Source organism: Arachis hypogaea, chromosome 8, assembly GCF_003086295.3.
Source record: "Arachis hypogaea cultivar Tifrunner chromosome 8, arahy.Tifrunner.gnm2.J5K5, whole genome shotgun sequence".
Taxonomy (NCBI): domain Eukaryota; kingdom Viridiplantae; phylum Streptophyta; class Magnoliopsida; order Fabales; family Fabaceae; genus Arachis; species Arachis hypogaea.
The window spans coordinates 31,791,129-31,812,589 of record NC_092043.1 but is presented as its reverse complement, the minus strand read 5'-3'; the positions used below and the strand labels follow the sequence as shown (position 1 = coordinate 31,812,589).

The 21,461-nt window shown below is 30.2% G+C and overlaps 2 protein-coding genes and 1 non-coding gene across 3 annotated transcripts; all 3 read left to right on the top strand.

Moving 5' to 3' along the window:
• Positions 1–4,535: 4,535 nt before the first annotated feature.
• Positions 4,536–6,638, top strand: LOC112706998 (autophagy-related protein 8C-like). Its single transcript, XM_025758538.3, has 6 exons — positions 4,536–4,671; positions 4,776–4,822; positions 5,146–5,201; positions 5,284–5,336; positions 6,124–6,242; positions 6,341–6,638. The coding sequence occupies exons 2-6, from the start codon at positions 4,786–4,788 to the stop codon at positions 6,436–6,438; spliced, it is 363 nt and encodes a 120-aa protein (XP_025614323.1). The 5' UTR covers positions 4,536–4,671; positions 4,776–4,785; the 3' UTR covers positions 6,439–6,638.
• Positions 6,639–9,956: 3,318 nt separating this feature from the next.
• Positions 9,957–10,030, top strand: TRNAN-GUU (transfer RNA asparagine (anticodon GUU)). Its single transcript has one exon. It is a non-coding gene; the product is annotated as a tRNA-Asn (tRNA).
• Positions 10,031–11,809: 1,779 nt separating this feature from the next.
• On the top strand, positions 11,810–13,905 carry LOC112705250 (2-alkenal reductase (NADP(+)-dependent)). The gene is made up of 5 exons (XM_025756088.3): positions 11,810–12,043; positions 12,414–12,770; positions 12,948–13,030; positions 13,223–13,349; positions 13,648–13,905. Exons 1-5 carry the CDS (start codon positions 11,810–11,812, stop codon positions 13,903–13,905), a joined length of 1,059 nt encoding a protein of 352 aa, XP_025611873.1.
• The last annotated feature ends 7,556 nt before the right edge of the window (positions 13,906–21,461 follow it).

Sequence of the window (21,461 nt, the reverse complement as noted above, 5' to 3'; positions counted from 1 at the left end):
CTTATGCGACTTTATTTGCATGCTTCTTAGTCTATCCTAGTTAATGATAAGGTTAATGATCTATGTTTTCATATTGTCTCAAAAATTGGTGAAAATAATTCTATCATACACTAATCAAGTAAATATGCTTTATGATAAACTTAGAACAATTAAGCACTATTATAGCCTTCTCCTCCAGCTGCTCTCCCCTGTTTACTCCTAAAAGTATGCACTTCACTAATTCAAACTTTGTTTTCGTTTTTTTTTTTTTGTGACTTGTTTTCGTTTAATATAAAGCACACTAGGCATGAACTTATGAAATAAGTACTCATGTAAATATTTATTTTCTTCTATATAAGACCAAAATACTCTTCTTGTCCTGAATTGTTCATATTAGAGTATAATTAAAATCAATTAGATTAATTAGCATTATTTAATATATTTGAATATTTATTATAAGATATTATGTCTTTATTATTTCGATTCTCTTAACACCTATAAATCTTCTTTTATATTATATCATTCTATACAACTTAAATACTCATAAACATTTTTCCTATTACTCCCTCTCCTCTTTCTAACAGCTTCTACAAACATTATTATAGTCATAGAAGTTCCTCTTTAAATTTGTCTACCAATTTCGTCTTTGGATTACCCTTGAATAAGGCATAAAATCGTTTAAATAAGCCATGATGAGATTAATAATAGCAATATTACATTTTAGTGTTTGTCACCAATTTGACTTTTTTCTATTTTATTATTTTTTCTTTGCTTAATCAATTCTTGTTCTTGTCTCTCAGCTAGTTAACTGCTCTAACATATTTTTTTTTAAAAGAAACTTGATGAGATTCATTGACTCAAAAGAAAAAAAAATCAAGCCATACATTTTCTATCATATAATATATTTTATCTTATTTAATTTTTTTGATAATTTTACATTTTTATTCACGGCATTTTTTCAATCAAATTCAGATTCATGAAAATTTAATATCCTCAACAAATATTTCATTGTTTAACATAAATGTGACATGGATAACTAATCTAGCCATTAATATATTTTTATCCATCTATAATACAACTTGTGTTTCAAAGGCCAAACAAACAAAAATAAATTTTAAAAAATATAAGAATATATCTCTTCTGTTATGAGATAGCATTTATCCACATACTCTGCAGATTGAAACTAATATGGTTATAGGATAGATTGAACTTGCTAGTTATGATTTGAAAGGTTACTTATTTGTATAGTTTTATAATGACAAATTTCTATTTTTACAATCTAATTATCACATCCTCATTCATCCTTTGTTTGTCGCTCTGCCTCCAAACTGTACAAGGTTTCACCTTTCTTGCTTTGTTTTATTTTTGAACTATTACAAATATGAATTTGTTACAAAATATATGTATTGTAACTTGATTTGGTACTTATTTCCAATTTATTATATTCTTACTGCATTACTATATTTTTTATTAGTTCATTTTGTACCTAAAATTAACTGAATTACTGTATTTAGAGTTGACTGTTACAAGTAAATGCAACAATAGTAATATCAACATTAAAAGAAGTCTCAATAATTTGTCCTATTCATTTTAATATTTTTTTAATATAAAAATGTAATGTCGTAATATGTTTCTACTTGTAAAACATTATTTAAAAATTATTTGTGCTACTAATCTTGTAATATACTAATATATAATTAAATATTTACGTAAAAAGAGGTTTACTTTAGGAATATATCAAAATTAATTATATACGCCTTTTGAGATTTAGTTAAATATCATTGATACTAAAAAATGATTGAAAATTATAATAAAAAAATTATATTCTCTTTTATGAAAGCATCATTCTATTAAAAATATAAACATAAACAATTTAAAAAATTTGTTGAATAAAATATGTGCTGTAGAAATTTGTGATGTCATTGTTTGTTTTGTCTGAATTTTATGGGCCTTAATATTTGTGATGGGCAGGTTCAATGAATATAATTTTTTTTGGACAAAATGAATATATGTCTTGGCAAGGAATTTGTTATTTATGTTGGACTTTTTTTAGTTCGCCAAAATAATTGAATGTGATTTTTGGATTTCTTTCTTTGAAGTATATGGGTTTCTAAATTCTAATTGAAAATCTTAGTCCTGCTGCCAAAAATATTAAAATAAAATAAAAACCTCATTCCAAAATAATGGTGGCTAAAACTATAGTGGTCAGAAGTGAATTGATGATCAAACCAATTAAATTACTAATTTACTGATTTATTAATTTAACTGATGAGTTATTGGTCTAACCGGTAAAATCAGTCTCATGTAAATAAAAAATATAAAATAGTCAAAAACATAAAATTAAAATTTAAAATATATATTTTTACTAACATTTTAAGAATAATTAAGTTTCAAATTCTATAAATAACTAATAGAAAGATAGACATAAAATTAGTTCATATTACTATAATAATATTTTCATTGGGCACAATAAGAATAACAATATATGAACTATATCCAAAGAGTAATTTTAAAGTCCGAATATCTTTATATAATTAAATAATTATATATAAATTTATTTTTTTACGAATAAGTAATTTTTATTTTATTTTTATATTAATTATTATTTTTTATTTTAAATTTAATTAATTTGTACTTCAATTAAAAAATAATTAGTTTTAAAATGTGAATATAAAAAATATTAAATTAAGTATTTTTGTGTATATATATGTATTATTTAGGATATTATATAATATGCAATATATACTATAAAAAGCATGAATGATACTAAGAAAATAGATTAGTGCAATAGTGAGTAGCTTGGTTTTCGTATGAGAAGAGTCAAGTTCGACTATAGATTTTTTAAACTAAAAAAATTCAGTTAAAATTAAGTAAAACTTTATATACTTTAAAAATAATTTATTATTATTATTATTATTATTATTATTATTATTATTTGAAATAAAGGTTTATTTTATGAATTATTCTCCACATCCAAACAATTTTAGTATTAAAGTTTATCCAAGTAATTTATAGGCATGCACTCCTTCTCATTCTTCTTGTTTCAAATTCATGTACGTGTGGAGCTTCTTCTTCTTCGCATTCTTTCTTTGCGTTTCTCCTCCTTCTCATTCTCCTTCTTTTTTCGCGATCCTTCTTCTTCACGTATTTTCTCCTTATCGTCATTCTTTTGTTGTTGTTGCTGCTATATTTTTTTTCTTTTCCTCCTGTTCTCCTTGGTGAAGAAGTATTAGAATGTGAGGAGGAAGAGTTTTAAATTGTGCAGAACAAAAATAAATCGAAATTATATTTAGAAATGAACTAAAATTATATTTAGAATGAACTGAAATCATTAAGTAATTTCAGTTCATTCTAAATATAATTTTAATTCATTTGTGAATATAATTTTAGTTCATTTTTGGTGAATTATTTTGTTATGATTCTTCTTGTTTCACTATTTTGAGAGGAATAAAATCAAGAAAAAGAGAAGAAAATTAAACAAAAAAGAAAGAAATAAGAAGAAAAAATTCCTTAAAACTTCTCTATCATGTTCTTCTTTTCTTGTCTTGTTCATCTAATCAAATAAAGAAGAAGAAACACATAATGCTGCAAAATCACTTGATGGATTTGGATGTGTTTTTGTTCATGATTCAATTTTGTTTGTGTTTATTTTCGAATTAAGTTTGTGTGTCGCAATCATTAAGTAATTTTGATTTATTCTGGATTTAAATAAGGTGCATTTTGATTTATTCTGGATTTAAATAAGGTGCATTTAGTCTGTGCTTGTTTTAAAAGGAGTTTACATTCTGAATTTAATTTTTGGTTTATTCTAAATATAATTTCAATTAATTTCCGAATTTCGCTTCATTTCTGTTCTGCACAATTCAAAACTCTTCTTTCTCATTTTCTAATGCTTCTTCACCAGGGAGAGAAGGAAGAAAAGAAAAGAAAATACAGTAACAACAATAACAATAAAAGAATGATGATAAAGAGAAAATACGTAAAGAAAAAGAAATGCGAAAAAGAATAAGGAAGAGGAAGAAAACAAAAAAGAAGGTAAAAAAAAGGATCTATAAGAAGAAGGAGAAAAAGAAGCTAGCGTATGTAATCACGCTAGTGCTAGGGAGCCAATGGCTTAAGTGTACAATGTGTACAATGGGCTAAATTTTTGGTCCATGAATAAAATGAACATCACCATACTAGCTAGAATAACCATCCGATACCAAGGATAACCATCCGGATACCAAGGATAATAAACATCTCAATAAAAAATTAAACTAATTTTGGGGTTCAAACTCTAATACCATATCTGAAACCACTCATCCCAAAAACATAACCTGACAAGACAATGTAACACTAATGGTCATATCTCTAATACTTCTTAAACCTCTATTGTACACATTGTACGCTTAGGCCATTGGCTCCCTAGACTTTTTCATTTTAATAACAGTAATTTTTGATAACTTTTTATTAGTGTTATATTTAAATAAATTTAAGTGAAAAAATAATTGGATGTGTAACAACGCTTATTTTATTTGGTTTTTGTTGGGCCTATTTGTTTAAATAGGTAATCTTTGGTTTTCGGTATCCAACAAACGGTGTCGTTAAATTGAAGTAGCACATTCGTATTTCTCAAAACTCGAATTTGGAACAAAAGAAGGGTTTTTGCTTGCTTTTATTTTGGATATTTTTCTTCAATTCTCTCTCCTCCCGGTAAACAATCCCTAATTTCCTCTTTTTCAGTTTCAAATTCCTCCACTTTCCCCTTCTTTCGAATCCAAATCATAGAAAACCCTAACTCCCGTTTTGCGCTGCAGAATTATTGCCATGGCTAAGAGTTCATTCAAGATGGAACACCCTATTGGTTCGTTTAATATCCCTCTCGCATATTCTGCCTTTATTGCTTCTTTAATTTTCCTCATCATGGGTTTCATTGGATTGAATATTTTGTAATTCGGGGAAACATGTAGCATCTTTCTTTTTTGCTCCAAAATTTCGAGAAAATTAGGTCATCATGATCATCATCTGAGCTTTACTCGGTAAATTTTGGAAATTCGTTAAAAAAATTGTTTTCTTTTAATGCATTAAGTTGGCTTTTCTCGTGATGTCTGCTATGTTGGTTATGATTACTATGCAGAATATATCAGCCCACTAATGTCCTCTGATTTTGCTAACATTGTGTGTCAGAAAGGAGACAGGCTGAAGCATCACGCATTAGGGAAAAGTATCCTGATAGAATTCCAGTAAGATTTGGTTTCTGTTGTTTGTATGTGTCATGATAATCCCACTTCATGATGATTAATTTGGTTAACCTTTTGGGTGTAGGTGATTGTTGAAAGAGCTGAGAAGAGTGATGTTCCTGAGATTGACAAGAAAAAGTTAGTTTCTTGAATTTCTTCTCACTACTTTCTACATTAAGATTTTCTGAAATATTGTGCATTGAAGTTAAAATATTGAGACTTGCTCTTACTTGAAGTTGATCACTCTGGAAGCTGCGTTAAGTTCTTTGCTTACTAATAGCAATGAATATAGAAAACTCAATAATGTAATGAGTTGATGAAAACAGGGATCATCAGCGCGCTAAGCATAATTGACATCATTATGTGCATTCTATGGTTTCATTGTTGTGAAATCCTACTGATAGATATCAACATTGCAAGATTTTGATTGATGCTTCTCTTGTAAAACTGATGATAAGAGATTGTTGAAATTGTATGTGTAGTATAAATTGGAGTTATCTCTGTGTGTTCTTCATTCTGATCATTTGCATGTGCTTATTATTTCATCTTCTTCAACAGGCTTTTGACTTAGTGTCTCAGCCTTCATTATAAATCCTAGGAGGTTGGATGACCCTCTTTTGCCTCGATGCACCTCCTTCCACAATTAAAAAGAAAATGAAGTGTTTTGATAAATACTCCTTGAATTTGTAGAAAATTAGTTAGCAAAAGTGGTTGCAGAACTTGGATCTTTGGCAGTTATGGGCATATCTAAGCACGCTGCTTTCATTTGCCTATGACAGCCTTTGAAGTTCAGATGCATTGAATTCTTGATATTCTTTTGCTCTTTGTCAATTGCACTAATCTTCTTAGAATGACGGTTACTCTTTTTTTTCGCCTTCTTGATCATTCATAATTCGCATTGTCGTTCCTTGTTGGATGGTTTTAGGTATCTGGTTCCTGCTGATCTGACTGTCGGTCAGTTCGTGTATGTGGTACGAAAGAGAATCAAACTCAGTCCTGAGAAGGCCATCTTCATTTTTGTCAAGAACGTTTTACCTCCAACAGGTAATATAAATGGATAATCATTCTATTATTAATCCTTTGTAATGGTTAACCCCGAAGTCAATCTTGTGAATTGAGTTTTGGTCTCTGTGTTCTTGCAGCGGCTATGATGTCTGCAATATACGAGGAAAATAAGGATGAAGATGGATTCCTGTATATGACGTACAGCGGGGAGAACACATTTGGGGTGCTGATATGAAATATTCACTACCACCATCATCCTTGTGAATAGAACTGCCATTAAAAAAAAAAAAAATAAGTAGTTCACTAGTTGCCTTAGTTGTAAATTCTGTCATTTTAACAATTTCTCGTAAAGTTTATGATCTGTTCCACGACACTCTTTATGAATGCTATGACTAGATTTAACTGGCTTTTATGCAGTTATGCTTTCTACCTAAATTGCAAATATTTGAAGTACTATAATATTTTTTTTGGGTAACGTATATTTTTTGTTTTTGAAGTTTGCTAAAACTTTTAAAAATATTCTTAAATTTTAATTTGTCTTAATTTTGTCCTATAAGTTTCCAATTTGTATCAATTCTACTACTGAGTGTTAACATTGTTCAAATTATTAACAGATGTTAGTGATGTGGCAAAATAGCATCTCTTCTAATGTGGCAATTAGGTATATGAGTCATTTAAAAAATGGTTTTTTAATTTTTTTTAAATTTTTATCAAAAAAATTAAATAATAAAAATTCCAATATAAATCTTAGAATTCACTTCTACTCTACTACTTCCCTCTCTGTGAAAACAAGAAAGAAATTTTAACTCATGGTTTCTCAAAGTTTTACATCATTAAAAAAAGCAATAGGCGATGGCAAACATTTATATGCAACTGTGGTGAATCTTCTATGCTAAGATGGTCAAAGACATTGGAGAATTTCGAAAGATTTTGGGACTGTGGCAAACATTTATATGCAACTGTGGTGAATCTTCTATGCTAAGATGGTCAAAGACATTGGAGAATTTCGAAAGATTTTGGGACTGGGACTGTGTATATTTTGATGTAAGTTTTGATGCTTTTATTTTGATATGTTTTTATGGATTTTTTCTTTGGAAGTTAAATTAGTTTATGCTAAATACAAATTGTTGGTGGTTGGCATCTTTGATGATGTGGGTTGGTTTATGGGGATTTTTATGTTTTATTTGTAATTAGTAGAAGTAATAGTAGTATGGAGATGTGTAATAAGTTTCAAAAATGTACTCATCACAAAAACTTCTTAATGAAATTGTCCCTGAACTTTGTTTTATATTTCAAAAATATCTCTGATAGAACTAAAATAGTTTCGGACACTCTATTGTCACCAATCAGCTTAGATAATATAGACAAATATAATAAGACACAATCTCACCAGTGCACTAATAAAAAATGTATAAAATGATCCATTACATAAGTCTTTATCAAAATAACATAAGTCATTATAAAAATGATCACTAAATAACATAAAGCATTAACAAAATGATCCCTAAATAACGTACACTAAATAATTGGCAACTATGATCCAATGAGAGCACTTTGAATTTGACTTCTTTGTGATGAGAATTGACCTTGTGCACTTGAAATTGAGTTGCTCCTAAGCATCCTAATTGGTTTTGGTGGCTAAAATTTTTTGTGCCCTTTTTGTTGGGTGTTAGAATTTAGGGTTAAGGATTTAGATTGAGTTGTTCCACTAGGTATCCAAATATATTGGACAACCCCCAATTCTAGATACACAACACACCTACGTACTCCTCACACTTTTACTACATTTTTTCTCAATTGCAATCTCTAGAGTTTGAATCCTAGACTTTTAGAGTGGAGAGGAGGAGATATGCCATGTGAGCTAAGGCTCATTGGCTACTTTTCTTATACTTCCTTATTAGTGCATCTCTTTAATTGTTATATCAACATCAAATAACCCATCATCTCCACAATAATAACCTCCACTATTACTAAAATGAAGGTCGGAATTAGTCTCATAATCCGGGTCATAACAGTCATTCTCTTCTTTGTTATTCTTCTCATCATTGTCTTCCTCTTCCACTTGTACATCAACAATATTCTGGACTCCTTCAACTTTTAAATGGACATTATGAATTTGGGCCTCCATCTCCATCTCCACCTCTCCACCTTGGGCTTCCACTCATATATTTTGGGCCTTATTACTTGGCCCATTATTAGGTTCCACACACTTTTCCTCGACAATCTTACTCCCACCATTAACATCTAAATAATCAACGTCATAACAGAAATCATCAAGGACCAAAGCCTTATAAACTATATACAAATCAACCTTGCCATTTTTTGGTAATTTATATTTATATTTGTTATTTCTATTGCTCCTTCATCACCTTTCAATATCTTCAACCCTTCTAATCCTATCTGAGTATCTTTATACTACAGTATCCCAATATTCTCAGCAATGAACCCAAAATTTTCAACCACATCATAAGCCTCCATAACACTCCATCTATCTCTATCACACCAGTCAACTGTTGTCACCTCACCATCAACATACTCAGTTTTACCCTTATCACAACAAAATCTATCCCTATGATGAACCTTAACACTAAAAATCATCCATTCCTGTCGTCATAAAAAAATTTCTAAAAGAGAATAACTAATTATTCAATAAAACAGAGCATGCAATCATGACAGGTTCACAAAAATAGAACATTGTCAACTGAAACTCTCAATCTTTCACTACAATAAAACCATAAACAACAATCAAGAGCAACAAAAAATTCTAAACCCTAATCATTCAAACATTGCATTTTCAAAATGAAAATGGTAGCCTACCTCATCAGAACCCTTGTTCAGAACGGCGCTACTTCAACGTCTCACTGTGGCTGTCTTTTCGACGATTAGTGGATGTGGCTGCGTAAGTTTTAACGCACTCGTCTTCCTCATCTTTAAAGCGTCTTTTTCTTGTCATTCACGTTGTTTATTCCTCGTCTTTGATGAAGGTCTCTACTCCCCTTAGCAAACTTTAGCGACAAAAAGTATACTTTACCATTTTTTAAAAATTTTAAAAAATTTTTAAATAAATTTTAGAAACAAAAAATATATTTTATCTTTTTTTTATACTGGTTTCTTGTATTCAGCCGTCTAGTTTTTCTAGTCTAATGCTAAAATATTAAAATAATGGGGCATTATTATGTAAATGGAGGTTTCATTACTTTTAATTATGATAGTATGATATAACAAAATTCACTGAAAAACTTAAATTAATAGATCACATTTGAGTTTAATTGATTATCCAAAAAAAAAAAAAGCAAAACATAACATTTTATTGCCTAAGAATTTAAGGTAAGGTAAAATATACATTGCCCTTATAAAAAATTCTAAAATTTTAGAGATTATTAAATAGTTTGAGATTGTATATACAATTCTCGATGTACCTATTGAACAATGAAGAGTTAAATAGCACTTTCACCTTTTTCTGTTTCAATTGCACTACATTTTTATTTTGATCCTTATACTATATCTTAGTATAGGTGCTCATATTTCTCTATCATACTTTGGTTTTAATTCTTGAGAGAATAAGGTGAAAGGATTTATGACAAAAAAGAAGGGGATTAATCCTTATTCCTTAGGTTAAAAGGATTTAATATCTATAAAATAACAACATAACAGAATTTTAAACTATCAAACAATAAAAGTTAAACAAATGAGGAGAAAGATATATGTATATATTTATGTTTAAATCATTTAGTTAGACTTTATTTTGCAGCTGCTGGAATAGCTCAGTTGGTTAGAGCGTGTGGCTGTTAACCACAAGGTCGGAGGTTCAAGTCCTCCTTCTAGCGAATTATTTGTGTTTTTATTTCCCCTAAACATATCCATGTACCACTTTGTGGCATGATATCTAAATATAAAAAGGTCAATCATTATTCAATGCTGTATGTTACATACATTATTATTCTTATTATTAGCACCTTAATTAACATATGATATTATTCACAAGCTCTAATGTTGGAAAAGTAATTGTTCAAGTTAAGGCATAGTTTCAAACTCACTTCTGAAGACGGTGGAACAATCATTTTCATGTTAATTATGTAATCTTTTTTTATGCGACATTATTTTATCCGTACACTTGTCTTCATTTTTCACTTGATTTATAAATCTGGATTTGTATGTACACAAAAGCAAGGTTTAAGCAATGAAAGAAGGATACATGACTCCACCTCTTAAAATTTGCATGAAAGAAATGTTATATCAGTTATCACTTCTCAAATATAACAACATTAATAGATTAGGTGAAATTATTCTCTCAACATGTAAAGTAATGATACTTATAGATAAATATATTGTTAATTTCTTTTCAAAAATATATAATACATATATTAATATCTAATTGGTTTGGTCTTAAACCTATTAAAATAGTTATTAACAAATAAAATATTAAAATTGGGTTGAAATTTTAAATAGGTCTAAAATCTGATAAGGTAAAAATATTTTATACATATATTTATTAAAACGATTTAATAAATAAATGGTAGTTTAGAAAATGTATATGCATGATAATTTAAAAAAAGTTTAGAAAGTTATTAACAAAAAAAATGTTACAGAAAAAAATGCAAAACTTAGTTTCCAAATCAATTGTTGTGTATTTATTAAAATAAAAAATTTAAAATTTTTTATTAATAATAATCTCAACTTGTATCCTTATATACATCTTAACAAAACTCATTTTAAAAAGGCTCATGTCATTCTAAAAGTTTTTACATATTTTTCACCGGAAAATTTCTTTAGGCTATGCTTGTATGAAGAAAAAATAGAGAAAAAGAAAAAAAATTAGAGAAAATGAAAAAGGGATAAAAAAAAGTTGGTCGGACTTACTAAATTTTTTTCTTTAATATTGGAAAGAAAATGAAAACAAAACTTATTTTTTCTCTTTCTTTTTAATATTATTCTTTTATTTTTTTAATATATTTTATAATACAACGATAAGATTGTTTTTTAATAACATTCTTTTCTTCTTATTTTCCTTCTATCCAAACACATCTAGAAAAATAAAAATCCATCTGATGTTTTTATTTTTTTAATATTTTTTTTATTATAAAATAAATACTCTTCAATCAACTTTTCTTTTCACACTACTCTCTTTACCAAACCTAAACCTAGTCTCTTCAAAATTTTACAGCGTTCTAAAATTTTGTAAAAATACTTTTATCATTTTCAATTTATTTATTAAAGTATTTATGTCAGCGATTAAATTTTTAAAGGTATTATTAATATTAATAATTTAGTCCTAAAAAAAAGACATAGCAGTTAGTAGCTAACTAGAGGAGAGGGATATAGTCAATCTCCAAAATTTTCTTAAATAGTACATAAGTAAATATAGTCAAAAAGTGGATATTCTCAATGTGATAAAATATTAACAAGCACTGAATTCTTGATTTGCTATTAATACTGGTCATGAAATTTGAAAATATCAATTAATTATGGTCGGAGAATATTTCCTTACCATAATGAATATCATTTCTCTTTTTCTCTAATAATACTCTTCAAGTCTTAACTCATATTTAAAACCAAGCATTGGCCATATCTGCAATAACCCCCACACACACAAAGCGCCACAAAGCATGGCTGTAGAAAATAGAGAATGGTACTTGGCATGTTATGCTCCTCACGGTGTTCCAAATTCCAATCATCTGAAACTCCGAACGGTGAGTCTCTCACTGGAACCTCATTCAATACCTGATGGCCATGTTGCCATTGAAACGCTGCTACTCTCCATAGACCCTTATTTACGCACCACATTCACTGGCCCTCACAACCTCGATGGCCTTTACTTTCCTCAGTTTCAGCTCAACGAGGTATTATTATTATTATTATTATTATTATTATTATTATTATTATTATTATTATTATTATTATTGTTATAATATATAGTTCCTATCGATATGTGAGGATTCAACATTATTGTATTAATTGTTACCATGGTTACAAGAAAAGGTAATATAAATGATTATATATCTAATACACTCTTTGCATAGATTTTGTTTTTTTGTTATTTGTCTTGTGCTTATCGTTTTACTTTTGAAATTTACTAAAAATTAAATTCTAAATTTTTTAAATATAAAATTTTAATATTATATCATAAATTATTTATTTAAAAAATTTAAACTGATAAAAGAAAAATAACATAAATAGTTATATTTCTAACCGTTGAATTATATAGTGCAGGTGATTAGAGGAGTTGGAATTGGGAGGGTAAAAGTGTCAAAGGACAGTAAATATAAGGAGGGGGACATTGTTTTAGTGTTTGGAGATCTTCCTTTTGCTGAGTATTCTGTGATTTCCTCCACTAACATCTTTACAAAAATTGATGCTGCGAGTGATGGAATTTCATTACCGGATTATCTAAGCTGCCTAGGGGTACCTGGATTTGCAGCATGGGTGAGTATAGAGGTAATTGGGAAGGCAAAGGAAGGATCAAATGTGTTCATATCAGCGGCTTCAGGTGGCGTTGGAATGATTGCAGGTCAATTGGCTAAGCTCAGGAGTTGCAGGGTCATTGGAACCACTGGATCCGATGAAAAAGTACCCACTCTATATTGCTACAGTAATCTACAAAATAATTTATTAATTTAGTTAATTTATCGGGATTCTTAGCCTCCACATGTCATTCTTCACATTTTTATTTTACCAAAATATTCTAACATGGACAACTTTATAATTTCATTAAATTTCAATTAATAATTAATGAATGATTTCCAGGTGAAGCTAATGAAAGAGGAATTTGGGTATGATGATGGATTCAACTACAATAAGGAAGCAGATTTTGATGCTGCTTTAAGCAAGTACGTAGTAATAATACTCGGATTTAATTTTATTCCCTTTCAATTATTTTCTTTTTTCGCAATTCATTCATCTTAATTTGCAACTATTAACTAAGCTCTTTATTTGATTACTTTATATGCACCAAGAAGAGTGAGAATACATATACACACACATTAGGCAAATCTTATTACAGTTCACTTAAATTTTTTCAGGTATTTTCCTGATGGTATTGATGTTTATGTGGATAATGTTGGTGGGAAGATGCTTGAAGCTGTTCTTAACCATGTCAACAAGCATGCAAGGATACCACTTTGTGGAATGATATCTCAATATAATAAGGTCAATTAACATCACTAATTAAAAAATTTATCTCATACTTATAAAATTTAATTTTTATAAATTATTAATATATTAAAAGAATTTTTACACAAACAATCAATTATTTATTATCACAATAATAAAATTAATTATTTTCATATTGACTAAAAATTTATAATTTCTACAAAATTAAAGTTTTTTATTTTAAAATTTGGCTCCTCAGTTTATTATTTTGGCTTTCAATTAAGTTCTCTATTTTATAATTTAGCCCCTTAATTTTATTATTTTTTTCTGTTGGTGACTAACTAGTATTCTACAGGTTTGGACTGAAAGAGATGGCGTTAGGAATCTTCTGAATATGGTAGGCAAGGAAGTGAGAATGGAAGGTTTTATGATTGGGTCGCATTTTAATCGCTTTGATGATTTTGCTAAGGAGATGAAGAAATATATAAAAGAGGGCAAGGTTAAGGCCAAGCATAAAATAAACATTGGTATTGAGAGCGTTTTAGATAGCTTAAATTCCTTATTTACAAGCTCTAATGTTGGAAAAGTCATTATCCAATTTAATGCACAGTGACAAAAAATATGTGTATGACATGGAGTTCGTGATATTATGTGGGCATTATATATTGAACCCTAGCTCCACTCTTTCATAGTCCGTTGTTTATTTTAAACTGTATGAAGAATAATATGTTTGATAATAAAATAAGGTCACCAATCGAATTTATTCAATATTGTGGAACAAGTAGTTTAATTATCTATAAGCTATTTTGAAGAATTATCAATGGATGCGACAAGAAAAAAAATCTGGAGTTTTTATGTTAGGCACATATAATTTACTTGTCATTTGGTATAAAATTATTCATATTTCTCTACATTATTATTAGTAATTTAATTTAATAAGCCTTTGGCTAGAAAAGATTATTCTTTTCATAATATTCGAAATTCTATACATTATAAGTAATGAAAAAGTATAGAGAGACAATGAAAATATTAAATAATGTGAATAATAGATATATTAGATGTTCAATTCAATAGGTATGCAGATGATTATGTTGATTATTTTTAATTTGATGGTTATTCCTTTTGATTCGATTTACTCATACACAGTTAACAATGACTGAATGTTCAATTCATTAGGTGTGCGAATGGTTATTCTAATGTTAGGTTTAGGAGGTAATTTGGGGGTGAGGTATTTATTTATTTTATTAAGTCAATTTTAGAGTCAATTGTTCATATTGTTTATAAAAGTCATTGTCTATCTAACAAAACTCATAATAATTTGGAATTTTATTTGGTTTTTATTTTTATTTGTTAGTTTATATATTTATAATGTTTTTATTTTTAGATTTGAATAAAGAATTTTTTTATTTCTTTTTTTAATTTTAACATTTTAAAACCCTACTAACTCACATAAATATATTTTTATATAAAAATAAAAATAAAAAATTATTAAATAATAATTTAATTAAATTATCTAATAATTTTTATTTATTATCTTCACATTAAAATAGTGTGGGTGTTTACCATTTACTCCTATTTTCCTTTTCTTCAATCTCATTATTAGTGCATCTGTGCATGTTGGATATTTCTAATCATTTTTAACAAAATTTAGGGCAGATGATTGTTTTATCTTGGAAATTTATTTTCATGTTACATTTAAGAATATCATTAGTAAAATAATGTGTTTAATTTTAAAAAATTGACTATTTAAATTAGGCCAAATCTTGTATGTAAATGATCTGAAAGTATCTATATATGTATATTTGTATTAAAAAAATCTTTGATGGATATATATTTTTGGTAAAGGACAATGTTTACTTTGAGTGTTGTTTTTACAGCCAAAATTATGTTAAAGTAGTTTTTTCTTTTGGACTTGGCCTACCAGGCCCACACAACCAGAACCGAATTCGACCCGCATCTTTACCCCAAAATAATCCGCAAACTCACCTAGATCCCAATTCTTCTCCTCCACACTCATTGTCTCTGAAAAAAAACCAAAGCTTCCGAAACTTCTCATAATTCAAGAAGATTGTTGCATGTAGTTGAGACCCAGTTCCTCTACTCTCGCAGATGTCCTAAACCCGAGTTCAATGAAACAACCTGTATAAGTTTTCTGATGTCGCCAATCGCAGTTGCCGCCCTCCCTTGATTTGAGACGCCTGTTTTTTGTTTTCCATGGATGCCCCTTGTGATACCTTGAATTGAATTCGATCTGTCGCCCATTTGCATGAGGTTGTATTATTCTTGGACTGCATTTGCCGATGCATTGAAAAAGATCCAACTCTTGTGATGGCCCCGATCCTCTCCTCCCGCAGTGCTTCCCGGTATGCGCTGAAGCTCTCGGTGACCACCTCCATAGCCCTTCTTCCCTTCCTTTTTTGGCTCCTCACCGTTTTCAATTATACTCCCATGCGCTGCTGATGGATGATCCCGTGTCTCAACTCTGGTTACATCTCTATCCCCTATTTCCGCTTTCCCTCTTACCGGTAAATCCTTTTCTCTTTGATGTCTTTGTTGGCTGGTTGAAATTTAACCCAAATTGATATGATTTTGTATATGATGACTTTGTTGAATTGATTTTTTATCTATAGATATTTTGGTCTTCTTAGTTAGAGACTTTTTTCAACCTATGACTTTTTTTATAAAAGTAGTTTGATTTTATAAATCTTTTGTGTTATGCATAATCTATACTATCAGAACAAAGTAGACCGTAGTTTTAAAAAATTTATATTCCTGTAATGTTATTACGGGAAAAATACTAGTTTAAGAATATCATTAACAAAACAATGTGTTTAATTTTAAAAAAATTGACTATTTAAATTAGGCCAAATCTTGTATGTAGATGGTCTGAAAGTATATTTGTGTTGGAAGAATCTTTGATGGACAAATATTTTTGGTAAAGGACAATGTCTGTTTTGAGTGTTGTTTCTACAGTAAAAATTATGCTAAAGCAGTAATATTTTTTTAGACTTGGACTACCCGGCGCACACAACCAGAACCGAACCTGACCCGCATCTTTACCCCCAAAATAACCCGCCAAGCTACCTAGATCCCAATTCTTCTCCTCCACGCTCACTATCTCTGAAAAAACCAAAGCTTCTGAAGCTTCTCCTCATGATTCAAGAAGATTGTTGCATGGAGCTGAGACCCAGTTCCTCCACTCTCGCCGATGGCCTAAACCCGAGTTCAATAAAACAACCTGTATGAGTCTTCTGATGTCGCCAATCGCAACTGCCACCCTCTTCTAATTTGAGACGCTTGCTTTTCATTCTCCATGGATACCCCTTGTGATTCCTCGAATTGAATCCGCCCTGTCGCCCATTTTCATGAGGTTGTATTTTTCTTGGACTGCATTTGCCGATGCATTGAAGAAGATCCTGCTCGAGTGTTGTGACGGCCCCCAATCCTCTCCTCCCGTGGTGCTTCCTGGCATGCGCTAAAGCTCTCAGTGACCACCTCCATATCCCCTCCTCCCTTCCTTTTTTGGCTCCTCACTGTTTCCAATTATACTCCTAGGCGCTGCTGATGGATGACCCTATGTCTCAACTCTGGTTTTATTTCTATCCCTTGTTTCCACTTTTTCTCTTACCAGTAAATCCTCTTCTCTTTGATGTCATTGTTGGCTGGTTGGAATCGAACCCAATTTGATATGATTCTGTATATTATGACTTTGTTGAATTGATGCAAATCCTGCTTCTGTTCTGATTATTTTCATAATTTGAACCAGTAGATTAACTGTTCACTGTTCACTGTCTCTGTAGTCCATTCTTCGCTGCTAGTTAGTGAGTTAAATTGTTGCCGTCTCTTGGGTAGCATTTGTTTTCGGGGACATGACACGGAGACATGGACAACACTTGTTTAAAAAGTGTTTGGAAGTAGAGACATGGACAGTGAACATATTGTCTCTGAGACAGTTTTTTATACTCTTGTGTCTACTCTTTCACGAAGGACAATGATAGACACGGGATTTGGAAGAGTGGACACGAACAATTTCAAAAATTTTGTTTTCCTTTTTTTCCACTATTACCCCTTCTTATTTTTCCTATTACATTGTTGAGAGATACTTTTTTCTTTCTGTTCTTTCTCTATCTCTTTCTTTCCCAAGTACTCTATCCTTTCTGTAGAATTTTTTATTGGGGGTAGATAATTCTTTTCTTTTTATCGTTTTACTTCAATACCATTTTAACCTTATATTATATTATTTGATTTGTAATAAAAATAATAACAAAAATAATTAATCTTGAAACTTTTGAAAGATAAATATTATCAAAAGTAAAATTGATTTTTTAAAATGCTAAAAAATAATTTATAAATTGTAATTGATTTTATATAATTTAAAGAAAAATCAGTTTTTTATAAAGAAAAATCAGTTTTTAGATAAAAAAATTAGTTTTTTTTAAAATAAAAATAAATTTTTATATGCAAAAATTAATTGTTTTTTCATGTAAAAATGGATTTTTTTTTAAAATTAATTTTTTATTTAATATTAATTTGGCTTATTAACTTAAACAAAATTTTTTATTAATCAAATTCAAATTTATTTTTTTAGTTAATCTTAACCATATGTATTCCTACATATTAATAATAAATTTTAAAATAAAATAATTATATTTATAAATTTTATTTTAATATAAATACTAATATATTTTTTTATTAAAATTTTTTGCCTCTTCAAATATTTTTTTCAAGTTCCGTCTGTACTCCTACATACTCTCATTTTTTTATTAAATTAATTTGTATTGATGTAGAAAATTTGGAATCATAGGACTATTTTAGTCATTTCATATAATATTTTAGTCTTGTCCATGTGTATCTAAATATAATACTAGACATTACATTAGTGTCTTGTCCATCGTATCCAAACACAATACACAAAAGATAATTTTTAGTGTCTTCGTCCTATTATCTCCGTTTTAGTGTCATGTTCTGTCCTGTCTCTAAAAACAAACAAACGCAGCCTTGGAGTCCAGGTAGCTCCCACATCCGGAGCCTCATCCAGCAATTGGAGAATAGAATGTCTCTGATAATTGCATATGCTTCTGCCACTGGTACTTTTGTCTTAATTTCTTGTATTCGAGGTAAGCAATCTGATTCAATTATGCATTTCATTAGCTGAAGATTTTTAATAAGAATGAGAGTCTCTCTGTATGCTTAAGCTTCTGCTACTAATGCTGACACTGTCTTGAATATTGTTGTTAACCCAGTGACAATTTTTTCTTGCCAATCTCTGACAACTACTACTGTAGCTGATGTGCCTGTTTCCTTTTGGAAAGCTCACCTTCAACCACTCCTTGGGCAGAGACCTCCAAGTAACTCTATTCCTTTTATCGCTCCTGCCTACTCCTAATCTATTATCATTAGAACCGCCATTTGTTGCATTATAGAATTCTGCTGCTAGGCATTCTGAATTGACTATTACTTTTTGTGGTTTGAGATTTGATTGCTGAAATATGTGTTGATTCCTTTCTTTCCATATGCACCAGCGCACACATCCCAAATTGCACAAAATTATTGATTGATTTGTCCCGGTCTCCCTATTGATCTTTTCTATTGTATCCATCATCCATCTCTCAAAAGAACTCACATTATAGACCGTAGGCAAAATTTGTAGGCTAGATCCAAACCACACCGCTCTAGTCCACGGACACAATAATAAAGCATGTTCGATAGTTTCATCCGCTTGTTGGCATATGCTGCATGAGGGTGTTTTTGCTATCCTCCTTTGGTATAAATTTGCATTCACTTGTAGAATTCCTTGCATTGCTTTCCATAAAACATTTTTACCTTTTGTGGCACCGATAGCTTCCACAGTGTTTCCTAAATTTTCCCCAAATTCTGACTTGTTGAGGCTTTGCTGAGATTTCTCTCCTCACTGGCATCCTTCTCCTCTTTCGCAAAGTGGTAGCCCGTTCTCATTGAGTAATGTCCATAACTTCTATATGGCCAAATGAAATGATCGCTTTTGTTGATCAAATTGATTGGTGTTTTGAGTATTAATTCAGCTATGTCACCAGAAAATATATCATGAATTTTATTTGCATCCCAACCCTCCCCATATCTTATCAAATCGCTCACCTTTCTAAATCTACAATCTCTACACCTTTCTGGTTTTCCTTTTCCTGCCACCCAGTTATCCTCCCAAATTTCTATCTCCGCTCCATTCCCTACACTCCAGTTGCCCTTCTTTTTGAGGAAGTCTCTTCCTTCCAACATACTTTTTCATATCCATGATGCGTTTCTTTCTTCTGTTACCTCCCATAGGCTACAATTAGGATAATAAATGGCCTTCAAAATCCGCACCCATATAGCATCTTTCTCTTTTAGTAGCCTCCAAGCTTGTTTAGCCAAGTGTGCTAAGTTTTGACACTCTAGATCTTTAAAATCCAAGCCTCCACTCTTTTTACTCCTTGTCATTTTTGCCCAACTCTTCCAATGAATGCTTCTTTCCTTCCCATTATTCAACCACAAAAATCTGGCAATCGCTACTTTGATTCTTTTGCAGAAAGATTTTGGAAATTTGATAACATTCATAGCATAAACCGGAATCGCCTGTATGACTGTCTTTATCAATACCTCATTTCCAGCTTGATTTAATATTTTTTTCTTCTATCCTTGTATTTTGTCAAGCATCTTTTCTTCTATCCACTCCAATACTTTTTTTCTTTGATCTTCTTCAACTCGCTGGCAGCCTTAGATATCTTCCGGGATCTTTCCACGTCGCCATGCCATTGATCTCTTATATGTTTATCCTACTCTGGATAAATACCCGACTTCCAAAAATCAACCTAGATTTCTCAGTGTTGATTCTTTGACCTGATGCCTCTGTATATTTGTTAATTATCTGAATGAGCTGATAAACCTTCTCTTCTTGCGTCCCTGTAAAAATAATATAATCATCAGCAAATGATAAATGAGTAATAATTGGGCTGTGGGAGCTAATCTAATTCCTAAAATTAGATTATTTCTTGCCATCTTTTCCATGAGAATAGTAAAGCTCTCAGCAGCCAAAATAAAGAGATAGGGTGATAGAGAATTTCCCTGTCTAAGTCCTCTTTGGGGACTGATCTTGTTGGACAACTTTCCTTTTATTTTGAACTTATAACTAGCACTTTTCACACAACTCATCATCAACTTCACCCACTTATTACTAAAACCGAACTCTTCTAGAACCCTTTCCAAAAAAATCTATTCCAGTCTGCCATACGTTTTATTCATGTCTAATTTAATGGTTATGTCATTGCTTTCAAGCCTTCTTTTTTACTGTATTATTACTATATTATCCTATATGAGTCTTCCTTTTACAAAAGCACTTTGAACAAGAGATATGATAGCATCTAGCACTCTCCTTAACTTCTCCACCAAAATTTTTGTTATAATCTTGTACACAAAATTGCAACAGCTTATGGGTCTAAGATGATTTAAGCTTTCTGGTTGACTAATTTTGGGAATCAAAACAACGGTTGTCTCACCTAAATCTTCTGGTATGATGCCTTTTTCAAAAGACTGTTTAATAATTCCACACACTTCCTTATTCAAGATATCCCAATGTTTTTGAAAAAATAATCTATTTAAACCATTTGGACCCGGAACCTTTAAGCCGCCCATACTAAAGGCCGCTTCCTTAATTTTCTTCTCATTGATCCTTGCCATAAGCTCCTCATTCATCTCCTTAGTGATTCTCCTAGGTATTTCTCTTATACAGTCCTCCAAATTTCTGACTTCGGTAGAGGTAAAAAATTTGATGAAATATCTTTCCACTAACTTCATCACATTTTCCTCTCCTTGAATCCAATGTCCTGACTCATTTCTTAATTTTTCTATTCTATTCATATTCCTTCTTTGAATTGTAGTTGCATGAAAAAAGGCTGTCTTTTGTCTCTCCATTTTAGCCATTTCAACCTTGATCTTTGTCCCCAATACTTCTCTTCCTGCTTTTATAGTTTAGAGATTTGCCTTTTCAGTTCATACTCTCTTCTTTGATCTCTTTCTGACATATCAAATTTTTGAATGTGTTGTAACTCTTATTTTTTCTTTCAATTTTTTTATCTGCTCTCTTAAACTTTTTTTTACTCCACTCTATCAGCTTTCTCTTGCATCTATTTCTCTTTCTTATGAACTAATTCCAATAAT

Excerpts from the sequence above, each read along its gene's own strand:
- LOC112706998 (XM_025758538.3), top strand. The coding sequence starts at position 4,786 with ATGGCTAAGAGTTCATTCAAGATGGAACACCCTATTG. Across the intron at positions 4,823-5,145 it reads CAAGATGGAACACCCTATTG|AAAGGAGACAGGCTGAAGCA; the intron begins GTTCGTTTAATA and ends ATTGTGTGTCAG. Across the intron at positions 5,202-5,283 it reads AGTATCCTGATAGAATTCCA|GTGATTGTTGAAAGAGCTGA; the intron begins GTAAGATTTGGT and ends TTTTGGGTGTAG.
- LOC112705250 (XM_025756088.3), top strand. The coding sequence starts at position 11,810 with ATGGCTGTAGAAAATAGAGAATGGTACTTGGCATGTTATGCTCCTCAC. Across the intron at positions 12,044-12,413 it reads CTCAGTTTCAGCTCAACGAG|GTGATTAGAGGAGTTGGAAT; the intron begins GTATTATTATTA and ends TATATAGTGCAG. Across the intron at positions 12,771-12,947 it reads CCACTGGATCCGATGAAAAA|GTGAAGCTAATGAAAGAGGA; the intron begins GTACCCACTCTA and ends AATGATTTCCAG.